Raw genomic sequence first — 17,820 nt, 5'->3', positions numbered from 1 at the left:
GGACAATTTTTTCAAGAAATCTCTTCATTTTTATCAATTCTTAGGAACGATTTGGTCAGAGGAGTCTGAAAAGCAGCAATGGTCAGAACCAGGATCTGGAACCAATCTAGGCCCCCAGCCAGCTAAGACAAACAAAGGGGCATCTCCACCTCCTTCTTTTCACCTGAAATTTTGCATAGTACAGGGCTTGGTCAAATCTGCAATTAAGCTGCGATTTTCTGTCAGAATGTGATCCTGTGTTTGTTTCTTCTCAGAACCTTCTGGTTTTAATGCACTCAATTTACAAATGAAAAACACTTTTATTCTAACTGCCAGTGCTACAGACAGATCCTAAAGCAGGTTCAATAAGCCAGATTTCATCATTATTTTCCCCTGTGCAAGCCCATTGTCTTCAAATTATGCCCTGAGTAAGCTGAGTGCCACTTGCAATTCATTCAGTCCCAGTGGATTTTGTTTTGCAGGACTGAGAGGAGAAACAACAGCAAAAGCTCTGCGTCATCATCAGTCAGTAGACGTGACTCCTCAGTCACTTAAAGAAGCAGATCTATGAAGTGAGGTATAAGCTTTCTTGCCATCAGTTTTCAGAACAAACATTTTCAAGGGTAAATTTTGGGCCTGATGTTGCATCATCCTTTGAAATTATTACACTAAAATTGTTTTAGTTGAACATAACTTTGTTCTAAAATAGATGGTTCATGAATAGCGTAATGGAACAAACCACAGAAAGAACCCTGCTCTTGTTGTTCTAGCCTATAATACTGTAAGTGATAATTAATTTTCAGTAAATGTTGGTCTTCCAACTTCAGGTTTGTCATTTTAGTACATTTTTTCATGTGGTAACACTATCATAGTTTAACCTCAGGGATGCTTTTTTTTTTCTCAATTGTTAGGTGGAGGAGATCCTTTCACACAAGATCACAGAAAATTGGAAAGATTTTCATAAGGCCTTGCAGTCCTATGATCCTAAGTCTACTGGCACTATTAACAGAAGTTATCTAAGGAAAGTCATACAGCTGTGTTGTCCTTCTTTGTCAGATCAACAATTTATGAAGTAAGTTGATGATGTGTGAGTTGTAACAGATTTAACGTAATTTCTTTTCTTACGTATCTTTCTTCCTGTCTTTTAATATGACAGCTATAGCTGGAGGCATTGTTTTGGTTTGCCTTAAGCATATGGAAAAGAAAAGGTCAGTGGAAGAGATGCCCCCTTCCTCATGTGATCAGCTTGTAAATCTCTTATTTATTTTCATAACAATTCCATGTTGGAAACTCTTGTGAGTTTGATGTTATTTCAGCATTTCAAAGGTGAGACAAGCTTTTTCTACAAAGGAACAACTGATGTGCTGGAGATCTAAGATGTTACCAAACATTATTTAGTATTTCCAAACATGATGTAATACAAAATTAATTAAATTAATGTTATGTCTTTCCTCAGTAGACTATTGTTGTAAAGAACAAGGAATTGAAATTCAATATTGTCAACATGAAATCTCATTTTCAATACGAGTAGGGTCCCCAAAGTGGGGAGTCAAAAGAGCTACAAGCATGGGGAGCACGGGGTCAAAATATCTAAGTCCATAGAAGAGGGAATTGTATTAGGTATTTTATTGCAATAACATTTCAGTCAGGTTATAATCGGGTCTAATCTACTCTCTCAGGAGCTCTAGTTTTCTCTGCTTACAGCCAGTGACTTTCAGAAAGGTGTGGAATTCTTTCCTAGCTTTGAAAACATAATAGGAAAATCAAAGAAATCAGTTCCAGTCTGACCCTTACAACCCAGTGTCCTGCTGATCATCGTGTGTGAAGAGCAAACACAACAGCATCAATAGGAAATGGCTTTTGGAAAGTAATCTTTGATACTGAAATATGAATGAGCATGAGCGTGATCAGTAAAACCAATTCTACTGTATGCATTTTCCTTTCTATAAATGTCTTAGAGAAAACTTTGGGTGCTATGCATTGGGTTCATAAAAGTCATGTTCCCAGCACAGTGTGTTATAACTATGTGCTTTCATCATCTGTCAGTTTTATAGCTCTGTGTTTTGTAGTACATAATCAGTGGTCATTGATCATGAACAAGTAATTATCCTTTGAATTACCTGGGACTCAGCAGTTATACAATTTTCTAAATAATGTTTCTACCATTATTTGTGTCAATGAGAGATCTGTACTATAAGAAAAGTCAGGAATTACAGCCACTTTGAATCGGAAAGTGGTCTTTACTTGAAATTCTAAACATTCCGTATAAGAAAATAATATAGAGTAAAGCAATGACAGACAAACTGTTAAGGTTGAGTTCATTCATCATTGTGGTCAATGGCTGTTTTGCTTTTGTTTTAAAAGGATGCAAGATAAGCCTTGTAAGATCAGTCGAGTGAAATGCTGAACATTGAGGCTGTGTTCTAGCAAAGCACAGGAAGAAGTGGGTGTAATACTTGTAGGATTTCCGTTACTGTGAACATTGAGCACGTTTGTGTATTTGCGTTATTGAACTGTTGCATTGTTGAAAAGTGTAGGTATCTGTTTAGCAAAATGAGATGTGCAACACTATAGATGGGATGAGTCTTTTTATAGGAATAGCATCTAAAATACATATTTAAAAGATAAGGTTTGGATTCCATTGTCAAAGACATTCAGGGACATGTAGTTTTGCATTTGCCATGTTCAGTCCATGAAAACAGGGTCTCATTAACACCGTATTATTAATTCTTCTATAGTAAACATTTCTAAAGTACCTGTTCTTAGCAGTATCATCCATCAGGGTCATGTTCTAGAGAGCTGATGACCACACTGGAGAAGAAACTTAATTCTTATAATAAGATGATGACAGAATTTATACTCAACGATGCAATAGGTGGCCTACTTGATTGGAGAAGTGTTTGGGTTTGAGATAAATGAATAACGATATAGCTAATTAAATTAGAATGGCTCGTCCACAGGTGAGGAGATATTTTGAAAAATCTCCTTTCTCGTGATCTACTTTTAGAGTTGTCATTCTATGATTTAGCCGACTCCTTAAAAATCTGTTTTGACTCGCTTCTTTTTACCAAATCTCTATTTCTTTGTTTCAAATGTGGCATTAATTTTTATGTTAATCTTATTTAAGACCATCCTAAGAAAATGTTGTGGATTATGCAGAGAAACAGTGGATGGCACTGTTCATTTGCTGCTCTGAAGTGGTAAGAAATGCCAGGTTTAAAAAGGCTGTATTTTAAAATAATAAGCAAAAAAAAAGTAATTGACTCCTCTAAATGCATACACACTGGGCTTAAGACTACCACATCTGTGCTGGGAATGTCATAACCAGATTGGGGATTTAGCACGGGTGCTTTAAGGGATGCAGGGTTTTTGAGTAAAAGGTGATGAAGTGACTGAATTACATTCTGAATTCCAGTGGTTCAGCTACATCAGTCTTATTTATTTGAAATGATACTTCTGCTTTGGGGGGCTTCTACTATAATTGGACTTTTGCATTGAAGTGACTCATCCTGAGGCACTTGAGGACAATACCGCTATCGCTGCAGCAGAATAGCTGGCATGCTTGTCCCAGATGGCTTCCTGTGAGATGACATTCAGACTGGGGAAAAGAGGGAACAATTTTTAAGGGCATTTGGAAGCCTTTTATGGATTACACTCACAAAGCAGATGTTGCTCTGCAGTGTTCACAGCCATTTTCTGTGTGAAGGCTACACTTGTTTTAGCAGAGCAGGGCTTCACAAATAGTAGAAAATGGAGATTCTTTCCCCTCCCTCTCACTCCCTGACACTTTCTCCCCTGCAATGTATATGACGTGCATTAGATTTCCAAAAAGAAATCAAATCTTTGATTTTATTTTTTTTTTTTTTTACCAGAAGGAACGCATTGAGGCGCTTTATGTGTTAAGTTACAAGTGTTTTTTACCACAGGTATTTTTTTACCGTCATTCTAAATAGAACAGGCACTTGGGGTAAGCGGAGTGCAGAGAATGCCATGCGTCCCCAGCACAAGGACAGGAGCCTTCTGCTTTCATCCAGGAATGCCCCAAAGCTTTATGAACATGAATGAAATCCTGGAAGGCTGAACAGCTCAGCGAAGCAGTGACACAGTGATGACAAGGGCTCTGATTCACGAGCTCTGCTAATTTATACAGCAGTGATTTAAGAGGGTAATTTAACAAGCCCAGGGAACTACCGACTCGACCTCTTTGCTGGAAGCTACCCTCAGAATAACAGAAGGGGCTGAACAAACAGCTCCTGGGCTGCTAAGGTTCACATCCAGGAGTATTAACTTAGGCTGCCAGTGATTTCATTTTATTCATATGCCAGGCAGCAAGTTAAGGTAAACAAGGGCTTTCATTCATGGTTTCTGACAGATTTAGTTCTGCAGTGGCTGTGATCTTAGCTCCCTCTTCCACCAATGGGGCTGAATTTGATAGGTCAGTGTCGGGTGAGCCAAGCTTCTTTCAAGTGTTCACTATATAATTCAAGTGTTAATTACGCAGGTATTCACAAAGGGTAACGGTAGGTAGGGGAGGCTTGTGTCCTTAGGCTCCTTCTAGAGTCAATGGAAATCTTCCAGGTAATGATACAGTGTTTAAGTGAGGTTCCTGCTTTCTCTGTAGGCTGCAGAAGGAGCCTGGAAAGACTAGTTTGCAGTGGCTAAGGATAGCTTTCTGAAGAATGCCCTTAACTGTATATGGAAAGGAAATGTGTTACTTTGATCGTCTTTGCCTTAAGACATTTGTATTATGCATTATTCTTAACCTCTCAAATTATTTTAAATTCTTATTTTATCCAGGTTATGCTATAAATACAAGGATAACTCTTCTGATGGAATCTTTTACAAGATGCTTTTGGATAACTTAAAAGTTGCTGTTCTTTCTGGTGACTTAAATGGTATCGGCTCACATATATCAAAGGAAAAACAACAAAGAGAAGAAAAAAGGCAAACAGAGCTTTCAAAAAGGTACTGTTATTACAGACAATTTTCTATTTAATGTAAAGAAAAAATATGTATAGAAAGGAGACTTTCAGATAGACTGAGGATACATGCTGTTTTTCTAATGGTAAGTACTGTCCCAGGCTGATCTCTCCTTACGCAGAGATATATTCAAAATTACACAACACTCAAAGCATTGCATCAGAAGAGCAAACACACATGGACCATTCATCAAAGACTCTAGGATTCAGGTAAAAATGGTTGAGCTCACTTTACAGGGTCCACAAGGATTATATCTCACTCCATCATTGAAAAATTGGGGGTTTGCCCTCTAGATAATGTCTCAAGAATAAGTTTGTGATCCTCTGTAGAATCAGTCCAGGTCATTATTCAGGAACTGGATTTGAACGTTTCCAGAGGATCAGAAACTCTGGTGCATCTGATGGCCGTGACTACTGCAGGTCATAGCTACAGCCTCCAACTGAACCAGCATCACTGATATTGGCATCCAGGTACAAAGATGTACGATCTATTGATTCTCCTCACTTTTTACTGTTGAATCTATGTAAATGCCTGCATAATCCGGAGGGGAGAAACAACAAACTTTCCCTTGTAATGGGGTGAACTTCTCTTAAAAATATTTTTTCTTGTATTTGCATGATAATCTACACGTATGGTCAGACCTCGGACACATGTATTTCCTTTCACTTGAACCCAGATAATGCTTTACTCTAATATGTCCATGGAGGCATGCTCACTGCCTATCTTCCCTCATTTTTAGACTGGTATTCCATGAAACAGAATGTCTTATGCAAATCTCATATTTCTGTCAGCAGCTCTCAAGACAGGAGTATGGCCTGTGTTACCCTAAATTCTCCTCAGAGTTCTTCATTTCCTCTTCAGCAATCTGACCTTTTTGTGTTTCTCAAGTCCCCATCTGAATCACCTTCAGAGCAGCTCTAGGGATTGCCTTATCTTTGCATTCACACGTCAGAACTGGCAGCTTATTCCTATGGCTCAAAAAACCCATTTCTGTTGCCTCTGTTCCGTTGTCTCAGAGCCTTGCCACAGGATCTCCACACACTTTTCAAAGGAGGCCAAATGTTACAGGGACACCAAACATAAACAATGGTCTCTGAGCTCCGACCCTGAATACCAATTTCAGTGCTGCTCTTAATGCAATCTGCAGCCAAGCTCTTGCAAAATGGTTTGTAGGCCCACCAAGACCTCCACGTTTCTGTCATGAACACAGAGAAACTGGCAGCAGATATTTAGCATTTGAATGAGCAATATGAGGATTCAAATGCCTGCCGAAGGAGAGCTTGCACTCACCAGAATTCACTTATCACTCTTTGCCAAGCTCTGCAAAGACAAAGCAGAGGAGGAGCATAGTATCCATCTTCTGAAGGCCTCTCAGGCACTGGGACATCCTTCTGTCTCTTCTAGTGAGGTCTTGCGATGATACAAGCCTTCTGGTATATTTTTATAAAGACCACAATGTCCTTTACCTTCTTGCCAAGGTGACTGTTGGCTATGAGGCCTTTGAGCCACTTTATACAGTGCGGTCAGTCCCTGGCTGTTGGGAGGATGTCAACTGGTTGGAAGTGTTACCTGGCTACCTGCCAGCAGTTCATGTGAGACAAGTTCTCAGGCACATAGCTTGAGTCATTTTACTATGTCAGGCCCACACAGGAGCAAGTCAATCCCTTTTGCGGAAAGCTGGGACCATGCTGCAAACATACCAAGTCTGACCTTTTATTTATGATGTTGACAAAAACTGTTGGTTTAGGCATTCTGACAAGTTTAAAACAGAACTTTTGGATGTTTGGTTCCTGAATTGGTCAGAGTCTTGGAGCTATGTCAGATGAGTTGCTCCTTCTGTAAGCATAAGCAATGGTTTATATCTTCCCTTCAGTTGCCCTTGTCCCAGTGATGTTCAGTGGTGGCCAAGTCAATTCTGGTACTAACACCTTCTAAGCCTTCTAGCCTGGAGTTCAAGGCTCCTGTCCCTCCTCCTGCAATTGCTAAAATGAAACTTCAGTATCCTTATGAATCTTAATGTTACCTCTTTCCTTGTCATATAATGGGTGCTGTGCAGCTTTCATTTGCCAAATTATGTTTGCTCCTCTCTTTAGTGAGAATTTGTGACCAGTAATGGAAAAGAAATATTACATGAAGTCTCTAGGAAAGCAAGTCTGGCCTCTTTCTTACCAAAGTAGTGATTTTTGGACCAACGATCTACAACGAGTGGAATCTCGATATTTCCACATCTTTCCACCTGTAAGTTCTTTAACAGGTTGGGGTGGTTAAGGTGTCCCTACCTGTGAAAGATCCTGTTCCACAATGGCCTTCGTCATAATCCTCAGGACCTTTAGCAGACTGCCTCTGCCTCTGAAATTCTTTCCTCATTTGCTTTTGCGAGACACTAGGAAATATCTAAGACCTCATGGTTGGCTCCTTCCATGTAATACTTTTTGGGAACAGAGTGTTCCTGCAAATGCATTCCAAGATTGTAATATGACCTGTACTTCAATCAGGAAATCAACCTGTTTGGTTTCTGCATGCTGAATTTGTCCCTCCTGTTCTTGAGGTCAAAAGGCCTTTCAGAATTTCCCCAAAGTTATTTTTACTGGTGGCCAATGCCATTTCTACTGAAAGACTGTCAAAGCAGAGAGCTGGCAATATAAAAAAAAAAATGCAGATGACTCACCAACACGGAATACAGTACTGTCAATAGGACACAGTACGCTAAACTCAAGATAAATCAGTGGCCTCACTAATAAATATCTCTGTCCCTAACTTCTGCTGAGCCACCATCTGGAGCTTTATCCATACCTTCAGCCAGCATTCTGGCACCCAAAACTGATGTGTTAGAGTAGAGGGTTAGGTTAAGTTTGTCAGGCCTGAATGAAGAACTTTGAGACTCAGCCCCAGTGAGATGCAATGTGCAGAAGTAGGTTTTGGTGTCTCACACAGTTGGTAAATGTGTCTGTGGCTTATTACTTGAAGGTAGAAAAAGAACATACTTCTCACTGAGTACTTCAAGCTGGCAGCTGGGCAAAAGACAGTACATGGCTAGCCCAGAGAAGCACATACGCTATTGCTTGGCTAGCTGCTAACGAATGGAAAAGATAATGTCTCTGCCTTCCCAACTAGGACAATCACAGAATCACAGACTGGTAGGGCTTGGAAGGGACCTCTGGAAATCATCTAATCCAATCCCCCTGCTAAAGCAGGATCACCTAGAGCAGGTTGCACAGGATTGCATCCAGATGGGTTTTGAGTATCTCCAGAGAAGGAGACTCCATAACCTCTCCGGGCAGCCTGTTCCAGTGCTCGGTCACTGTCGTGGTTTTACCCCAACCAGCAGCTGAGCACCACGCAGCCACTCACTCACTCCCCACGTTGGGATGGGGGAGAGAATTGAAAAAGTTGAAGTGAGAAAACTCGTGGGCTGAGATAAAGACAGTTTAATAGGTAAAGCAAAAGCCGCACGCACAAGCAAAGCAAAGCAAGGAATTCATTCACCACTTCCCATGGGCAGGAAGGTGTTCAGCCATCTCCAGGAAAGCAGGGCTCCATCACACATAACAGTTACTTGGGAAGACAAACGCCATCACTCCAAATACTGCTGCCTGCCCCCCCCCCCCCCTTCCCCAAGCTCCTTATAAACTGAGCATGATGTCATATGGTATGGAATATCCCTTTGGTCACTTGGGGTCACCTGTGCTGTCTGTGTCCCCTCCCAACTTCTTGTGCACCCCCAGCCATCCCGCTGGCAGGGCAGTGCGAGAGGCAGAAAAGGCCCTGGTTCTGTGTAAGCACTGCTCAACAACAACAGGTCTATATAACAAAAACATTTCTATATTATCAACACTGCTTCCAGCACAAATCCAAAACATAGCCCCATACTAGCTACTATGAAGTAAATTAACCCTCTCAGCTGAAACTAGGACAGTCACCCTCACAGTAAAGAAGTTTTTCCTCATGTTCAGGTGGAACTTCCTGTGTTCCAGGTTGTGCCCCTTGCCCCTTGTCCTGTCACTAGGCACCACTGAAAAGAGTCTGGCTTCATCTTCTTGACACTCACCCTTTTAGATATTTATAAGTGTTCATGAGATCCCCTCTCAGTCTTCTCTTCTCCAGGCTAAACAGACCCAGCTCTCTCAGCCTTTCCTCATACGAGAGGTGCTCCAGTCCCCTCATCATCCTTGTAGCCCTCCGCTGGACTCTCTCCAGTAGTTCCCTGTCTGTCTTGAACTGGGGAGCCCAGAACTGGACACAGAATGAAGATTCTCTCTCCTTTTCATGACTGTCAATTTCACAAACCTTGTAACCACTCTATCTGAAGACCCCTACCCCTCTCAAGTTTGACTGAAATTGGAAGATGGACTCGAAATTTAGGGGAAAGGCTGAAAGATGTGAAAGAAAAGGCTGATTGCATTATTCTCATTTCCCTAGGAAACCAAGGTAAAAGCGATGCTGGTTGGAGGGGAGTGTAATTTAAAATATAGCTTGCCTGAAATCAGGGTAGATCTCAAGGATCCCTAGTGACTCTTGTGTCTCTTAACAGGCTTTGAACTCTTTGTGACTCTGTAATTACTGCCTGAAAGCAGGAATAGATTTCTTAGAAATATGTCAGTAACTCTCCAGTTCTTCTCCTTCCCTCTTTTAAAAGCTAAGTAGTGTGTTTGCTTTTCTGCATAAATTTGGGAGACAATTTTAGCCAGTTCTTTAAGAATCAATATGAATACATAGCAATATTCTGTAATTTGTTCTTTCTTTGTTTGTTATTAGTATTCATTGTTCAAGCAGCCAGCTTATATTTGACTCTTTATCAAAGACCAATTCAAAAAGAGGCTTTAAGTGCTTCATACCCTTAATGCAATCTGTTGGTAGTTTTCTTTCTCTGTTAAATAGAAAGCAAAATTTTTTTCTTGATCCCTCTTATACTACTGAAGTGTTTATAAAGTGAGTTCTCATTACTCTTGAAATTTTTTATATTGAATCTCACATTGTGTTGTGGCCTTTAAGATTTTGGTTATATATACTCATACTTCTCTCTCATACTGTGATGGCATGTTTCACTGTTGCACTGCCAGTTCTCCTTAAGTTATTCTCCCTTTAGATACATTTCCCACGAGACTTCAGTTCCTTGAGAAAGTAGAAATCTAGGGGTTTTTCACTGTTCTCCTGCCTTCCTTTTACAAGTGTCATAAACTCAGTCATTCCATCATCATTCCTGCCTAAACTGTATTTCACCTTTTCAAGCAGTTTCTCTGTGTTAATTAGGAAAAAATTTAGACTTTCCCTTCACTAGATTTTGCAGCTTCAACAGAATATCACTGACACATTCTGATAATCTGCTGGACAACCTGTGTTCTGCTGTAATCATTACCCAACCACCTACAACCACATCTCTTACCCTGGATGATTTTACCTCTTTTTTTCTTTTTTTTTTCCCCTCAGAAAAAAAATCTCAAAATCTCCAAGAGATTCAAATCCAAACCCCGTTTTCCCTGTTGGTGATGTATAGTAGGCATCCTACCATTGTAGCACTCATGTTCTCATAAGTTTTTATTAGTAGCATCCTAAATAAGGTTTCATTTACTGAACTGTAAGACTCGAAGATCCGTAAGGACTTACAGGTCCCCTTCTTTATACCACATTTCTTATATTCACGTACTGACAACCAGCGTGCTTGATCCATTCTGTCTGGCTTTCTCTCTTCTATGACCCTGTAATGTATAACCCTATTCCACATAGTTTTAGGTCCTCAGCTAAATGGCTGTGGTTAATACCTTCCTGTGAACTTTTATGTCAGCTCCTTTCTTCAGTCTAGTCTAAGGTTTCCCTACTAGATTATAAAGCTAGTAGATAAAGAGACCTTTTTGTGAATAAGCCCCTGACAGGGAAGGTGATCTTTTAAATGACATCCTGCAAGTAATCATTAATTTATTTCCAGGGCACATCCAGTCTTTGCCTCAGTCTTGAACCTCAATAAGGAGGAAGGCTATAAAGAAGGGTGTATTTAAGTTTACCTTCATCACCTGTCCTGTAATTACTTTTTCATTTTCTCAGGGTCATTCATGTCAAGGCCTATGTTGATAGGCAGGAGAATATAACAATCAGTGGGATGGGGCAGGTACAGTTGGTAATGTTTTGGCAACCTCTTGCATTCAGGCAAGATAGCAGGTATCTCAGAAGACCAGGTGCCTTCAGCAGATGAGTCCATCTGAGATCCTCAGGACGGAGTCACCAGTCATTGTCATCTTTTGATCCTTTTGGGAGGCTTAGAGTTAATCTTCTGTATGCTTCTCAGATCAAAGTAAAACTCTTTTCATTAGCATATTTTTAGAATAAGAGTTAAAATGTTAAGATTATCTTCAAATTTAGGGAATACTATAAAACACACTTAATAAATCTATAAAATAAGATTGCTGAATATTTCTGCATTTTGCTTATATGGAAATACATGCTCTAAAATTGAACAAAAATAATTGTTCTAACTTTTCTTTTCATGGGTTATAGTAAATCCATAAGAGATGTAAAATAGGTACAAGTGGGATACATTACACACCCTTTAATATAATTTCTTTTCTGTCTTTAAAACTTATTAAATATTTCATTGTTATTTATTTTAATGGCTTATTGATGAAGGTCGTGGCATTTCAGCAAGAAGAGTATATAGTCTGTATCTATGGACTTTCTCATAGGGCCCGAGAAAGAGGTATTCTGGCCATTCCTCCAAGGGGAAAAAGCATGGAAGTGATTTACTGGGGATCCAGGAAGAGAGAAAACATCATAAGATTTTTTTTTTTTCCCTTTTAAAATCAATGGAAAGACTTTCATTAACTTCTTTCACGTTAGCTTAGCCATCTCAGGTTAACTCAGGAGGTATTAAAGGATAAAGGTGGCTCCTTAGCTGATGTAGAAACTTGGGCTCATTAGAAATTAAGCCTGTGATTTGGAGGTCTAGGATCTCCATTTGCAAAAGAAATATTTCAGACCAATATCAGTCAATTTTTATTTTGTCTTGGTCCTTCCCTTTTCCCTTCCCCCTTCCCCTTTCCCTTTTCCTCTTTCCTTTCCAGCTATATGTAAGAAACGTTTGCACAATATAGGCCTTGGAATCAATGTGTGCTCTAACTTGATCAACCTATCATTTTATTTTGCATCAAAGAAGTGTCTTCCATGTCTATGTTTTGTTTGTCATTAAAGTGGTCTTGTTTTTTACTGCTGAATCAAATGTTTGAAACTACAAAAACTAAGCAACTTGTCTTCATGCACAATGTTTCAATTTTAGAATCAAACAGATTGAAGATCAAGCTAACAAATACGCCCAGAATAGAACTGTTGATGAAGTAATAAAAAGGCTGAAGGACAGAGTAATACAACAGGCAGCAACTATTAAAGACAGCTTTTTTGCCTACAACAAGCAATCACACAGGAAAATCAATAAAGCTGGCTTGCGGAAGGTAGGAAAAATGTTAGCTATTTTTCTCTCTCCTGTACTTTTCCCAGAAAGATACTTAGTCTTAGCAATGTGCCTGCTCACACAGCTAGAGTTAAATCCTCCAGGACTGTGCCAGTTACTGATGAGCTAAACAGGTCTCATGCAGGTTATTGTATGAGAAAAAAATCTCAAATTGTCTTTAAAGACATAAAATTGTCATTCTGTAGCAGCACTACACCTTGAAAGCTTCAACTGCTCCCAGTTGTCAAAAAGAACATGTATGAATTGGGATTGGCAACACACAGTTGGGACTTGGAGGTCTAATGTCAACCAACAACACACCTCTTACGTGAAGTGAGTGGGCATACCTTAAAGAATCACGGGAGCCTTAACTCAGAGTCCTTAAGCCCTCTTTGCAACTCCACATTGGTTGTTGGGAGGAACTGGATATAGGTAGGTGAAGAACAAGATCCTTACAGATACAGCATGATGCTTCAGGGAGAATGACCTAAGCTAATTTTATGCCATCTTTCAGATTTCTGAGCCTCAGCTTCCTCTGAACCACTCTTGGACTGCAATGTGGCTTGTAGTCACACAGGGACTCGGGGACACCCCCTGGGGTCGCTGGCTCTCTTCCTTGGTCATTCTTCCTCTGCTTTCAAAGGAGCCAGCAGTGATTGTGTCAGGGTAATCTCCTCCGGATGTCTGGCGGCATTTCGGGGCATAGACTGGTCCCCAACAGGAGAGGAGAACATTCCTGTAGCTCTTATTTGAATTCAGTGAATTTGATCGTGTTGTAAATTTCCAATGTAATTATTTGATGTTGGGTGGGTTTTCATACTGGGTTAGCTGATTTGGGCACAGCATCTCAGTGCTGAGAGGATCCACAGTAATACGAATGTATTGAAACTGTCTAGTTTTTACCTGCCAAGGCTTCCAGTTGAATTTTGTAGGTGCCTCTTTTTGAGGTAGGATTTTCTGTGGTGTTCCCAGGGCCCATCACAGCCTTGACGGCTTGTCTGACTGCATGTTGTGCTTTGGACAGACTTGAGAGGTCATGGATTTGGGACTGTAGCTGTGATGCTGATGGCACCCAGCTGTACATTTCTTTTCACGTTTCAAAGCAAAATCCTTTGCTGAAAGTTGAGACTGGGCAGGAAAAGAGGCATGATGGCAGTAATATTTCCCCAGTCTACCTAGGTTTAAGCAAGAGCTGCTGCTGAATAGTGTTATGACAGTAATGCATGCTCTGCCCTTTGTCCGGGCACTGAAGTAAGGTGAAAGTCAGCAAGGGTCAAACCAGAACTGTACCTTTGAAAATGGCCTGTATACTCTCTTGGGAAAGTTTGTCCCAATCTGGTTTTACTCTGGTTCAGTGACAAACATCATCTTCCCATCCATGTACTGTGGACTGTACATGGTTTTGCCAGCTACTCTTGCAGGGCCAAATGCACTGACTGTAAGGGGGTGACAAGTTGTTGCCTTCCTTTCTCCCCGTCTCCATATAGACCCATGAGGTATGTGCTCCACATTGTATGACAGGACGAAGGCTGTAACTATAGAGCCTTCCCCCACGAACACTGTAGCTGCATTCAGCTGCACATCTTCTTCCCCTCAGGTGGATATCTTTCTGCAATTGCGTGCAGGAAGTGAAATTGCTTTGAAATGAAGGGGAGGGAAAGAGGGAGGACAAAACACATAAAATGTTTTCCATTTTTCTTAACATTTTCTGGTTAATAATACACTTATTAAGAATGCGTTAAGCTGCAACCCTTCCCCCCATACCGATCTGGCATCCGTGGCACATACCTTTGGGACATTGGCTTTGGTCGCTGTGATTTACACTATAATGGGATACCTAAGAGGCTTATATGTTGCCTGCAGCTAATGCAGTAATGTGCGTTTTGTCACTGTTAGGCAGAACAAACTCATTCTACCTGCTGCTTTTTCTTCTGCATTGGCTGTCTGTGTACAACTCACATCTAAGGTATTTGTATAGCACCAGAAGCTATTGAACAGTTAGTCCTTGTGATTTCATTGTTCTTTTATTACACCACGGATGATGCACTTCTCAAGTTTTGGCAATGCACAAAGGATAAAAAAATCATCATGTACCTGCAGCCAGGTATATGCATCTCTGCACTGTGATGTTCTTGGACCCTGCAAGCTCAGCAGAGTCCAGCTGGGTGGAATACTGCCTGGGAACTCTGCCCTGCTGCTGCTGCTTATAATCATTGAAGAGAGGCATGCTTCCCTGCAATAGTCCTGTTATGCCCTGCCTTGTGCTGAGTGAAATAACGCTACCCTGGATGAATAAGCATGAGAGCTCTGTGCGAATAAGCGTGATTAAAAGGGATTCCTCGTCAGAACTGAAGCAGCAGACTACCTTATGTCTCTGGGAACTGCCTGGGCATGTGTGTTTTCAGGTGAAATGCAGAGCAAAACGGATTCTACATCACTTATGGTCTTTAAAGATCTCTGCATTTTTGCAAAAGAAAGGGGTTTTCCACCTCATTGTCTAGGTAGAATTCCAACTGGGAGTTTTCACATTCTTCCTGCTTTAATTTCTCTGACACTTCTACCAAGATGTTCATCAATCCCTGCCCTGGGAGCACAGTTGCTTTTCATCCCAAGGCTCATGGAGTGTCAGTGGTAGAAAAAGAACATCTAGAAATGGGTGTCTAGCACCGTTGTAGGCACCGTGGGGAATCTCTCCTGTCCTCCAGCTGCTGCTTCAGAACGATGGAGGACTCTCTGTATCACATCTGCCAGCTGCATATACATGTTTTGGATAGATTAGGTTATCGCAAATGGTGCAGGCAATATGACATGTCCCAAGTGCATTTAGGTGGGTAGGTTGTGAGGCATTTTGGGGTGCCGCCGAAGTTCAAGCGACCTACAGTGGTATGCTGTTCTTGACTGGATCCTGACTCTGTAGCTGGGCAGGTGTGCCAACCCCATTGCTCACCTTATGGGCACATTTGAAACTGCTTCTCTGACCTACAGCTTCATTTCGAGCGGCCAGGCAGAGAGCATACCGCTGGGCAGAGCTGCTTCTCCTAGAGGTGGAATAGGTTACTCAAACAGTAACAGCGTAGTGTGGCCGTGGTAAGCATAAAAGCACACTTGTTATCTGATTTGTTATTCCAGACCAAGCCATAGGAGTGGACAAAAGCTGTCTGCCCAACTTGGAAGTGGATAAGCTCTGTTTATTTGTATAAAATTACGTTACAGCGGCATTAAGGGAGCGGGCAGAATGCACTCTTACATTCGTCTGAAGGGTGATTGATCTTGGTATGCCTGAATAACCCAAAAATGCAGACATGAAGTCAACTGGTGACCTCTGCAGGGTTATACCAACACTGTCGGTTCTCTGTGTTTTTCTTTACAGCTTACAGCATAAGGACACCTTTTAGCTGCTTGCCTGTGGAGTACCAAAGGTGGGAGGCGGGTTAGGGAAGGGGGATGCCGAACTCCACCTCTTTCTTTTACCAAGGAGTAATGTAGTACCTCTGGCTTCACTGGCCTGGCTCTCCTAGGAACTGGGCAACTAGGGACAGACCCTGCCTTTGCACCTTTGGGCTTATCTAATTTTTATTATAGTTCAAAATCAGGAGGATGGTAACTGAAGCTCTGTCAGGGGCCCTGGGGTAACATCCACAGTTTGTATGTGCGCCTTCGCTTTTGTGAAGGATTACAATATCTCCTCCCTGTAAGGTTGTCATCATTCTTCTTCCTTTAAATAAGACTTAGAAACTATGCCTTTTGTGAGCCATTCAGCACAGGACAATGACCTAGTCATACAATTGAATATGACTGAATCTTGTATGCAGTTTTGGCAGAGTTTTATCACATTTTTTTTTTCTCTAGATGAAAGTGCTAATAGTTGAGACTGTAGTCACCAACATTACTATTGTGACTGATTCTCTCTAGCTTTGATTGGATTTGTGCAGCCAGATTTCCTTATCGCTACTATTAAGCATTTGATCTGATGGTAAATACTTGTTCAACTGAACATAAAATGTGCTTGCTTATCCAGAAGCTTTACATTCATAGAAAGGAATGATAATTTGCTAATTATTCTCACTTTTTTAACACTCCTTATGCTGTTCAGCTATTTAATGATTATTTTTTTCTTTTAATCTGTACAGTTAACTAAAATATAATGGTAAGAGTAATCACTGTAGGAACACTTGGAAAGTCAGGACAGAGCTGTGCAGGATAGTTATAAAGAAATACACCCAGATCAGGAGTTACGAAGCAGCTGAAGGAAATTAAAAGGTTTGGAGAAAGCCCTCAGCAGCAGCAGGGGCTGCAACTACAACTTTTCAGGGAAATAGGAGGTGGGAAAAGTAGAAGAAAACCAGGGACCCCTCCACAGTCGACTGCCAGGTAATGTTAAGAGGGGTGCAATGGGAGACTGCCGCCACTCCAGACTGCTGCACCTCTCAGATGCCGAGGGGTAGAGGGTCTGCAAGAAAAAAAAATAAAAAAGAGAAGGGGACATGGAAGAAATGTAGCAAGATGAGAAAGTTCCTTGCCGAAATAGATTGCCTAAAATGGATCCTCAAATCGGCTTTGAAGAGCAGCAAGGCAGAAGGAATCGTGCCTTCCACCTCGCTGAAGCTGTATGTGGTTCAGGGGCCTGAATCCATTCTGCAGCATTTCTTGTCCAGGAGGTAGTTGTGGCAGGCTTGTGGGGAAAAGTGGTAGCAGCAAATTCTACAAATGACAGTTTTCCTCCAGTCTGCTAAATGAGCTAATGTCATTTCTTCTGGCACTTTTTACTTTCCAGGTGAAGTTTAATCTTAGCCTGTCACTCGGTGCTTTTGCTTAAAATGCCAGTCTCAAAAATAGTCAAATTTTGTTCTCTGTCTCTTTCTGTATAGAATTGAAGTTGTACAGAATACATCTATATTTAAATGGCTTACTGTAAATGTAAGGAAGAGCAATCGATTTTCAGAGTAATTTCAAGTTGAGCCATAGGATAAAACTCCCAGATATTTAGTATTCAAAATGGCATATTAAGCAAGAAAATAGGCCATTATATAACTTATTTTATTTTTCTTCTAACAGGTGTTGGAAGATCATGGCATGCCAATGGATGACAGTGAATTTAATCTACTAACAGAAAAGCTAGGGTTACCAGATGGAGGGTTGAGTTATCTGGATTTTGTGGCAATACTGGAAGGTAAAGGAATTTTAACAGCAAAAAAGCATGAAACAAACCTTTCCTGGAAGATCCGGAAGATTTCTCTTTCGAGGAAAGGCTAATTGGTGAAATTAAGAAGAGATCAGTGATACAATTTATAGCACACGGATGACCTTCTTGTCTGTAGTTCTTTGGCTCCTGATCCAGCTAAGCTGCTGAGTATCTAACCCAGGACAACAGGGAAACTGGAACATGTGGGATGTGAACTAACTGAAGGTCCCCAGATAGGTGCCAG

General features: G+C 41.0%; 1 protein-coding gene across 1 annotated transcript in view; it reads left to right on the top strand.

Moving 5' to 3' along the window:
• The window catches only part of EFCAB6 (EF-hand calcium binding domain 6), a 119,098-nt gene that overhangs the window by 49,867 nt on the left and 51,411 nt on the right, over positions 1 to 17,820 (top strand). Inside the window, exons 14-17 of the mRNA XM_075742798.1 lie at positions 891 to 1,051; positions 4,777 to 4,944; positions 12,224 to 12,395; positions 17,450 to 17,564. Coding sequence (XP_075598913.1) covers positions 891 to 1,051; positions 4,777 to 4,944; positions 12,224 to 12,395; positions 17,450 to 17,564 — 616 coding nt within the window. The remainder of the gene's footprint in view (positions 1 to 890; positions 1,052 to 4,776; positions 4,945 to 12,223; positions 12,396 to 17,449; positions 17,565 to 17,820) is intronic.

The sequence above is a fragment of the Balearica regulorum genome, chromosome 1, assembly GCF_011004875.1.
Source record: "Balearica regulorum gibbericeps isolate bBalReg1 chromosome 1, bBalReg1.pri, whole genome shotgun sequence".
NCBI lineage: Eukaryota > Metazoa > Chordata > Aves > Gruiformes > Gruidae > Balearica > Balearica regulorum.
Note: the sequence above shows the minus strand (reverse complement) of the source record. Positions and strands in the feature narration are given on the sequence as shown.